Here is an 11,372-nt window from a genome sequence, read left to right as displayed (position 1 = left end):
TACACATCCAACATCCAATGGATTTAGTGTAATGACGTCATTAACAATCAAAGAAAAACATGACCTTGTGCAATGCCAAAATAAAGGTATTGACAGATTGTAGTACCGTGAAAGTACATATGTGTAAAACAATACTATTTAGTATGGTTTTCATTTACTGATAACAAAATCAATATTTATACCAATAAAAACATTATTCAAAGATTTAATTACAGTGTTGAATTAGTAACCTAATTCTGATTGATAAGTTTACCCGGATCGTATCTAAATTTCCGGGCTCGGTTAACAGCATCACCGTAAAATTTAGGATGTGCTTTTCCGTTTGAAATAAGTTTTCTACAGGTGCAGCAAAACTTGGAAATCAAATCGTTGTATTCAGGAAGAATTTAGTAAATGTTTTAAGAAATTTGTTGTAACGGAATCCCTAACTTAATAATGTACTAGTCGTTTACATATATTACGCTCAATGTCCAAAACGTCACTACAAAGACGGGCATAGCGAACATGTTGGTATATATAAACACCAGGACGGTGCCAAAGGAACACCACCGTCGAAAAAAGGAAAATTAACAATAGGGAAATAAAAATTATCCCTTGTGTCGTAAATTTTTGTATAGAGTTTCTGGTGTAACACTGAAATATCTGAATCTAGAAAACGAATTTGATTCACTTAAAGTAAGTTCCTTTTGGTAAATTTCAGCAGCATATTAAGAGAATTCTTGATTATTTAACGAAAAAAATATCATCAAGATAACGGTAAGTATTGTTCAATTTGTCAATTAAAAGGAATTTAGACGGTTCTTTTTCAGTTTGGCCATAAACTGTGATTCATAACAATATAAGAACAAGTCTCCTATTAAAGGGACACAATTGGTGCCAATAGGAATACCTACAACCTGTCTATAAATTTATTGCCGAAACGTACATAAATGTTGCCAAGGAAAAAATTTACGGCTTTAATCGTCTCATCACACCTCCAGTAAGCATATCTAGAATATTTACCTTTCTCATTTGAGAAAAAGGCTTTGTTCAATGGTTGCCGTTTGTTGATGTGGTATATAAGTGTTTTTCGTTTCTCGTTTCTTATATAGATTAGACCGTTGGGTTTCCTGTTTGAATGGTTTTACACTAGTCATTTTTGGAGCCCTTTATAGCTTGCTGTTCGGTGTGAGCCAAAGCTCCATGTTAAAGGCCGTACTTTGACATATAATGGTTTACTTTTACAAATTGTGACTTGGATGGAGTTGTCTTATTGGCACTCATACCACATCTTCTTATATCTATAGACATTTAAAGACTGAGCAACACGAGCCCCATCAACAACTGGGGGAATCTCAGGTGCTCCGGAAGAGTAAGCAGATCCTGCTCTACATGTGGGACTAGTCACGTTGCTCATGTTAGTACAAACCCGGTGATAAGTCTAATTTGGTAAGTCACATTTGGTAAAAGGGGGCGGGGTTGTAGTCACGACAATTGGAAAATATTTGTTGTCATCTGTGAAACAAATATTCCATAACGGGCAACCAACTCGTGATGGCTTCCAGAAAATTTACGAATGGATGAATTCAACATCATCACTTGGAACTTCTGGCTTAATACCTTCCTTATGAGCAGAAACCCTGTATCAAGGATATCATGATAGGAAATACAAACCCTTGAATATCGTATAAAGTGGGGGGTATATACTCCGTATGCAGGCGCATCTGGAAAGTTGCTACATAGAAATGGAAATTTCACAATTAGGAAGCTAAAATCATCTCTTTTTTCGTAAAGTTTTATTTTTAACCGAACCTTATTGTCACTTTCTAGATGTAAGTCAAGATATGAGGCAGACTTAACTGTATCTGTTGTGGCCTTAAAGTTATTCCTGATAAAAATTTCTAAGAGCAGATAATGATAAAACTGAAAGTTTAAAACGGAAATTGATCACTCTTCTCACGGTCATTAGCTTTTAATTAGCACTCAAGTAATATTTAAGTTTACTATATGTTTGAAATTATCCTCTGTTTATAAACCTTTTAAAACTCACTATATTCGAAGTAAACTCTTTCCCATACATTAAAAAATGAATACCGTAGAGTATTGTTAGCCAAAATGTCAAATTCTTTACCCGATCAACTGAAAAAAGAACACTTCAGGCTACTGGTGGATGCAGGGGAGAACTGCACTAGAAAACGGATAAAGTGCAAGCCAGATGAATCAAAAACAGGACACTTGTTCTAGGAATGGAGCAAAGCTTTTCGGTCATAGACGTCCGTAGTTGTAGATGATTTATTCTCTCTTCATGACAAATATGATGTTGTTCCAGAAGACAAAGCCTCAAACAATTTGTTTTTTATATTGAAAAATCATTAGTTTGAATGATTCACTAAAGAATTATTATTCATATACACCCTTACATCCCCCACATCATTAACAAAACTGAGAATATTTAAGAAATCAAAAATCTGCCCTTCTTACTTTGGTTTTAGCATAAAAAAGGATTATGAAAATCTTTATACTCGATACCTAAACCTCACAAAATACATACAAAGAATGATATGTCTACAGTTAAAAATGGCCTTCATTAATATTGTGCTGGGTATTCTCAACCAGCGTTGTTAATCAGATATGGATTCATAAAAATTCCCACAAAGTCTACTCAACATATGCAATCACAATCTTAAAATTTTCAATAATATTAAAAGCTTTGATATTTCTACGCTTTACAATACCGTTCCCATGCTCAATTGAAAGATCGACTCTATCGTCTCATTCAAAAGAGCTTGTTGGATACAAATTGGTAAAATGGATACAAATGCCTCGATTAAGATCATAACAAATCTTAATTTGTAAAGAACCACACTGATTCCTTCAACACCACAGGCCAACTTTCTTTGTACCTCTATGGAGCAGAATTCATTCAGAACCTTCTAATACACAACACAAAAAAGCATTTTCTGCAAAGTTCTAATATATCATGCATATAATATTCATTTTTTATTAAATTTAAATACATTTTATTAAATTACACCTGATTATAATCAGGTTAAGCAGACCCGGGAAGCATGCTTAGGGCCCCTGCTGGTAAACCAATTCAGTAATATTTATTTTTCACTTTCAGATATATTGATGATGTTGTAATATTTAAGTTTACTATATGTTTGAAATTATATTAATTTTTTTCCAGTTAAATGTTGTTATCTTACTATTACATGTTTTATGTTTTTGTATTTTCGCCTTTTTCTGTCAAAGAAAACGGTCTTTTTATATAAAAGCAAATCACGGACGGGCATTTCGAATGAAAACTCCGCACTGATTTGTCCACTCCATTTAATACCTGTTCTATTAAGCTGCATCATTTATAAATACGGGGAGATTACATCAAAATCATTCTGTCTTTGGTCATCGCACTAGTAGTAATATCTACACATTAGAATTATTTAGCACTTCTATTCAACGCAAGTGAAGTCACGGTCATCGACAATATGAACCACCTGAAATTCACACCTTGTCCGTAGACGGTTTATTATACTCTGTTTATAAACTTTTTAAAACTCACTATATTCGAAGTAAACTCTTTCCCATACATTAAAAAATGAATACCGTAGAGTGTTGTTAGCCAAAATGTCAAATTCTCTACCAGATCAACTGGAAAACGAAGACTTCAGGTTACTGATGGATGCAGGGTAGAACTACACTAGAAATTGGATAAAGTGCAAACCAGATGAACTAAAAACAGGACATTTGTTTTAGGAATGGGGCAAAGCTTTTCGGTCATAGAAGTCCGTAGTTGTAGATGCTTTATTCTCTCTTCATGACAAATATGATGTTGTTCCATAAGACAAAGCCTCAAACAATATGTTTTTTATATTGAAAAATCATTTTTTGGAATGATTCACGAAAGAATTAATAATTCATTTTCAACCTTACACCCCCATATCATTCACAAAACAGAGAATATTTAAGAAATTTAAAAATCTGCCCTTCTTACCTTGATTTTAACATAAAAAGGGACTATGAAAATTTCCCATCTTTATACTCGATACCTAAACCTCACAAAATACATACAAAGAATGAAATGTACCCGGTTCAAGGTGTTCGACTGAAAATTTGTCTGAAGTTCTTACCAAAATCCGTTCTACAGTCAAAGATGGCGTTCATTAATATTGTAATGGGTATATTAAACCAGCGTTGTTAATCAGATATGGATTCATAAAAATCCCACAAAGTCTACTCAACATATGCAATCACAATCTTTACAATTTTCAATAATATTGAAACCTTCGATTTTTCTACGGCGGTTTACAATACCGTTCCTATGCTCAATTGAAAGATCGACTCCATCGTCTCATTCAACAGAGCTTGTTCGATACAAATAGGAAAAATGGAAACAAATGCCTTGATTAAGATTATAACAAATAAATTGATTAGTTGATTCTCTGTTTGATTGATATTAATTGGATTTTAATTCCGTTCTAAATAACGAAGATTTTTAAGAGTTTCCAAGCAGCACCAAGTATGCTATGGGAAAGCTCACAAGAAATAAAGGTATGTTGACTTTAAACAGCAAGGCTGTCTCAAAATACGTCGAAAACATTATGAAGTCCGGTAAAGAGATGTTTATACTCTGTTTTAAAATTTTATTAAAGGTATCATACATATTTGTTAGTATAATGCAGTCAGAATATGAAATTACGCTGATATTTTGCAATATAAGAAATTGTATATTCCATCACCATTCTAATTGACTTGACAGAAATGCATAGTGCAAATATAATAATGTACTTGACAAGCTTTATGATCAATAGGAAAAAAAAAATAAAGTTAAAACTATTAAATATAAGCTTGTCTGGAAAAGTTAGAATCTTACATCTAGTTTCCTAAATCATCAACTGTAAATTAGGACACGTATGTTATAAGTTATGTCTTTTGCCATGAAAGTGGTGTTTCGTAAAGTGTGAAGCGTTGAAGGGAATAAATCTCAAATGAATGCAAATCTTTGTAAGTTTTATAACTGTGGATATCGCAACGACTACAATAGATATAGAAAAAAGAGGTGTGGTATGATTATGTGTGAAACAACTATCAATCGAAGACCAAATGGGATGATCTAACCCTTTTTAACGTTTGGCTCGGACAGGCTAATACAATGTGGCGAGGTCAAACATGTGTGTACGCACTCAACCCTACCCAAAATATTAACATTGGTGTAACAATAAAACGTAAATATAAACTGTAGACCAACGAGAATGGAATTAAGAACACAAACAACTAGGAAAAAGTCACACGACACACTGTACTGTTCTTAGAGTTCTCACAATTTCTGAAAGCTAGATCAAATCTGACTTTCGACTGATAAATGAAACATGATCTACCAGACTTATAAAAAAGGTACACCTCAAACAGATCAACATCTCTTGAATGATGTTAACGATCCAATAAAACGTGTATGGTGTAATAAAGCAATAAGGAATGGTGTATGGTGCATGGGGAATAGCGTAATGCTGCATGGTTTATATAATTTAGTTAGTTTTAGAACACAAATATGGACGATTTGTGAAGTAAAATTCATGGAGAATGGTATATTGAATAGAGAATGGAAACGGGGAATAAGTCAAAGAGACAATAATCCGACCAAAGAGCAGAAAACAGCCAATGGCCACCGATTGTTCTTCAACGCAGCGAAATAATCTGGCAACTGGAGGCGGGCGTCAGCTGGCCCCTAAACAATAAAGTATAGAAGTTCAGCGAAATGGACGCCAAACTTAACTCCGAAACATACAAATGAACCGAACTTAAAACAAACACACACACACAAGACTAACAAAGGCTAGAGGTTCATGACTTGGGATAGGCGCAAAAACATGCGACTCGGTTAAACACGTTTTGTGTGATCACAAACATCCCCCTATACCTCTAGTTAATGTTGAATAATCAAACACACAGCAATACGCACAACAAAATTCAGTTCAAAAGAAATTCGAGCTCGATGTTAGAATAGGAAACAGAAGAAACTAAGCAAAATGCCAATGTTAAAAAATAAATTGATAAAGATATACTACCAAGCAGCTACGGACATGCCAGCAGCAGACTTGTTAAACTGATTGTATTATTATGTCTTCATCATATGAAAATCTACCACTATCCCTCCTGTTAGAGGTTTAGTATCGTGCCATTATAAATCATACGAGAAGAACATAACTCGTATTATGAAATTACTGGTTTTATAATAAATGTGTTTATTTCCGATGCAAAGACCCTATGGGTGAATCAATATAAATTCCATAAAATGCCATCTCTAATGACTTGAAAACAATATCGTTACTATATCCCTTGTAAATAAGTCTGTTTAAAGGTTTGGTTAGCTTTTGAGGCTAAGAACAACATTTTTTTGCTCTGTATAGATTTTAACTATAAAAGATTGGAAATACCTGAACGTATAACGTACGAATGATGTCATTGTTGCGATGATCAAGTTTAATAAAAGTTTTAACAAGTTTGTGATATCGAAAACTCTAGTGTAATAATTTTTCAGTAATACAGGGATTTTTTTCGTTAAAGGAAAATACGTTGTTACATACACGATCGATTCGAACAAGTAAAGACATATAAACACCATACGATGGTGCCAAAGGAAATCAACATCTAAAAACAGATAGTTAACATCAGGTTATAAAAATCATCTCTTTTTTTGTTAATTTTAGTATCAAGTTTCCCATTAGAGATATAGATATCAAGATCAAGGAAAGAGCAGTGTTCATTGTTAATATAAGCTTTAAAGTAAGTTCAACAGGATAACTATCTTTACTGCACATACTGAAGTCGTCATTTAAAGTATAATTAAACTTTTATATCAGATGATGTTTAGATTGTCTTTGTTGATTTTATCCATAATTGTGATTCGTAATAATACAGAAACAGGCCAGCAGTAAGTGTTGCACAGTTAGTCCCTTTGGAATTCCGATAATTTGAATATATACGGAATCTCCTTATCGAATTGCTTGAAGAACCTCAGTATAAAATGTATGTCAAACAAGTACGATATTTTTGGCAGCCTTATCAGCCGGGACAAACACAAATGCCTTGCTTAGTTGATTTAGCTTATATTTAATGCTGCAGGCTGTTTGGTGTACGGTAGAATGATGTTAAGTGTATGGTGTACGGTAGAATGATGTTAAGTGTATGGTGTAATGGTGTATGGTGCATTGTATTATGGTATTTGTTGTAAGTGGGAAGTTTAAACCATTGAATTACTGTAGTTTAAAAAACCATAACAAAGCAAACATCCAGCAATAAAAAAAATACAAGTGTCAACTGGAGTAACACCATTGGTAATTTCGTGGATATCATCTTCATCTAAGTGACCAATAAACATTTTCACCGCAAATTTAAGATACTAAAATCCGTCTGATACACGATTTCTACTGGTAAAGCGAACTTCAAAACCAAATATATGTATCTTTGAAATAATTTCGTAATGGTTTTTAAATTTTGGGAACCAACTTCCAGGCTCAATAAGTAACAAGTTACACATAGATAAGGTTTATTCAAATCAAAAACATAGCCACATACACGGACATAGCGCACGAGTTTGGAAATATATACTCAGCAAGAAGAAGCCGAAAGGGGCGTAATAATTTAAATAAAGTGCTAAACTGTACTGTTTCAAGTATGAAATATACATATTCAAATCTAGAAAATGAAAATAACACCTTTCTGGATTATATATTTTATCCGGAACGCTCAAACCCAAAATGTTGAAAGTCAAGGGTGTATATTAGGTATCATGATCACGTGAAGAGCTTTATACAGTTTAATTCGAAAATTATTGATTACATATATGTAAAGCAAAATTGTAATCGGTATGGTTAGTGATATTTTATTTTAGAAAGTAGAATTCAGACAAATATTGACTAGTTTTTGTCAATCACTGTGATTCAAACAATGTGATTTAAACAAAACCGGAGCAATTTGATATTAAGTGAGCACAAAACGTGTTCAAATCAATATGTACAACATGTCGCAAATCTAACGAAACGTACATTGATCTGGCCAAAGAGAACATTAACAGCTTTATGACAAAATAATTTTAGCTTCCCAATTGTGAACATTTCGTTTCTATGTAGCACCATTCCAGTAGCTCCTGTATATGGAATTTGTATCTCCCAGTTGATACAATATTCCAGAGTTTGCATTTCCTTTCATCATTTCCTTGATAGAGGGTTGCTGCTCACAAGGAAGCTGTTAAACAAAAAGTTCCAAGAAGTGAAGCTGAAATCATTCCTTCTACAATTTTACGGACGCCATCACAAGTTAGTTGACCGTGATGGAATATTTATTTCACAGATAACGACGGATATGTTCCCATTGTCGTAACCTCAATCCCGTCTTCTTTTCCCCGAATGTGACCCTACCGAATTAGACTTATTACCGGATCACCCCCGGTTTTTGTTTAGTCCGTGTTGCTCAGTCTTTAGTTTTCTACATTGTTTTTTGTATACTGTTGTTTGTCTTTTAATCCTTTTCTGTTTTGCCATGGCGTTGTCAGTTTCTTTTCAACTTATGAGTTTGAATGTCCCTTTGGTATCTTTCTCCTCTCATTTAGCATTTCATTTTAATATATCCACGTGTTTTCTTAACTACAGTAGAAGGCTTATCATGAAATGTATGAGTTAAATAGATTTGGACCGAGACTGTTTTGAAAAGATTGTATGAATTTTTCGAAAATGTCTTTGTGGTAAGATATTGTGGAAGTGTAGTGTAGAGAGTTGAAACCCTATATCTATCCTTAAGACCATTTTATCGGATACGATGATAATACATTCGGTTGCCTAGGTTTGCATATTTTCGGTATTCTTTCGATTACATTATTTTTAAACTAACGAAAGTATGCAGTTATTAAGTTTTTTCTTTGCTTTCCTGATGACATTGGCGATGGCCGAGTTGTCTAAGTAGTTCAAGGTTTTCACATAGAAAGATTTTCCGGTAATCGATAATCGCATTCAACGTTTAGTTCCCGTGGGTATCACCAGCCGAGTTGTCAGCACTTTTGTGCTGTCCTGAAATATCACTGAAACCTTTTTTGATGTTGTAAATGTACTGTTTATAACAAAATAAAGGTTTTGTCGTCCTCAGGCATAGATTAATCGTTTTTAACAGAAATTTTCCTAATTTTTTGTTTTAATGCCTTTAAACGTCGCATTTGATTTGACCCTCAAACTACTTTGATTCAAACGATACTGATGTGCCTTTTGTAGACGAAACGCCAGTCTGACGTACCAAATTATAAGCCTGGTATCGTTGGTGAAATTTCTCATTTACTGTAGCTGTTTACTGTATATTTTACCTACTGTGGGCACATTTGATCATAATGAAGCTGTTTAGAAATGGCTAACACTTTTATTTGATCTATGTAAAAAAATAAGGCACATATTTTTGAAATGTATATCAGCAAAAGAATAATGAATCGAAGTTTTCATTCATTGCAGCAAAATAAACGAAACATTTTCTCAATGAAATTCCTTACATTTGCCGAATCCTTGACTAAATAATCTCAGACACAACAACCCTTGATTTTGAGTGTGTCAGATATATTATAAAAAAAAGGAAAATCAGAAAATCAGGAAACCATATAACATAGCTTTTCATCTTTGTAGTGTGTCGATTTTTGGTGTATTGGACAATTTACCTTTTGATTAGTTTTTATTCATTTTTGTGTACAGACAAATAACGATAGAGTCCTTGTTTGCGAATTTTGTCTTTCATGAATTTTTCTTCCAAGTGAAAACTGAAAACCAAAATTAAAATCTACAAAGAGTATACCATTACTATAGAGAATTAACCATTATTCCGATGAATAAGGATTTTTTTTTTCTGCACATGAGAGCAACTATCAAATTCGTTTGTTAATTATTCATTGTATTATCAAAATTAAGGTTTACTACTGCTTATGTTTAAACGGGATATGATAACACCACAAATGATTTGCAATTACAAGCATATGTTGGGTGCAACCGATCGATAATCTAAGACATTGATATAATGGAAGACTTCTTCAACTAATATTGTTAGATTTGCCACCACTGATACTCTGGAAATAGGAATTAACTGCTACGATGGCTGCAGCACTTAATGAAGCAATTTTTCACGTCTTTTCAAAGTTTGGTACTTAGAGTCAACGACAGGTTCTGTAAGCAATGGTACAGAATACACAAACGTTTCAATTTTTTTTTTATAGTTTTCTATATGGATTAAAAGCTTGCACCAGTCACCTATTTCTGTTTTTTTACTAGAAATAAGAAAAACTGCATCATAGTTCTTCCCAAAGGCATAACGTGATATTTCGTGTTGAATGTTCTTTCGAATTTCCGGAATAATCTCTTCTTCTCTCTTTCCATCATCTACATGACGTTGTCAGTTTGTTTTCGATCTATGAGTTTGACTGTCCCTCTGGTATCTTTCGTCCCTCTTCTACAGCATTTCTCACATCTTCATCAATTTTTGACCTCACCAAACTGAACGGCTTTTTCAATTCTACCAATTTGGTGATAAAGAAATAGTCATCTGCACTTACAACTTTGTCAAAAAATATGAAAAAGTAATCATATTGACTTAATTTCATTTTTGAAACGTATGTATTTATTGGAAACTCCATTGTTCCGACTGCTGGTAGGTCGTAGAATACTATTCTCTTATTTTGTGGATTTTCGTACGCTGTTGGTTCTCTTGTAGTGTTTCCACTTCCAGATTTGGCGAATCCTGGATCACCTGGTTTAACCTCGCGCACTTTATTAATAAGCGTTGATTTTCCAGTAGCGGATCTTCCAGTTACAGCAAATGATACTTTTTCTTCTTTCCTTCGATAAATATTTTTTTGAAGATATGTTTTCACTGCATCTGGTCCTTTCTGATCTGTAATCTTTCTCACTCTTTCAAATTGTCCATCTTTTATTACCTCCTTTGGCTCAGCTTTTCCCATTTCTATAACAGATGTGTTAAATATTTTATATATAAAACAATTATTGAACAGTATCATTCGGTATAACTATAAAATCTATTGCGATAGAAAAATATATAAATTTTTAACTAAAGAAAAAAGATATTTCCGAGGAGTGGACATTTCGAGGATGAAGAAATCTATACGTCTCCCTATTTGAACGCTTTGTCCTATAATTGTTTACTTTTTACACATTGTGACTTGGATGGAGAATTGTCTCACTGGCACTCATACCACATCTCCCTATTTGTAGTTATTGATTTATTCAACCGTTCAATATTGATAATCTCGCCCTGAAAGGAAATTATTTGGACAAAAAGGGAGAAAGGATACAAATAGAGCATTCAAAACTATAAGTAGAGGAAGGAAAAACCAGGCCACGAAAAGAGAATAA

The 11,372-nt window shown here is 33.4% G+C and overlaps 1 protein-coding gene across 1 annotated transcript; it reads right to left on the bottom strand.

The window, feature by feature from the left end:
* Window positions 1-8,100: 8,100 nt before the first annotated feature.
* Window positions 8,101-10,960, bottom strand: LOC127720803 (interferon-inducible GTPase 1-like). The gene is made up of 2 exons (XM_052227553.1): window positions 10,493-10,960; window positions 8,101-8,223 (listed from the first exon to the last, which is right to left on the bottom strand). Exons 1-2 carry the CDS (start codon window positions 10,958-10,960, stop codon window positions 8,101-8,103), a joined length of 591 nt encoding a protein of 196 aa, XP_052083513.1.
* Between the last annotated feature and the right edge of the window lie 412 nt (window positions 10,961-11,372).

Source organism: Mytilus californianus, unplaced genomic scaffold (genome assembly GCF_021869535.1).
Source record: "Mytilus californianus isolate M0D057914Y unplaced genomic scaffold, xbMytCali1.0.p SCAF_11, whole genome shotgun sequence".
Lineage (NCBI taxonomy): Eukaryota > Metazoa > Mollusca > Bivalvia > Mytilida > Mytilidae > Mytilus > Mytilus californianus.
Note: the sequence above shows the minus strand (reverse complement) of the source record. Positions and strands in the feature narration are given on the sequence as shown.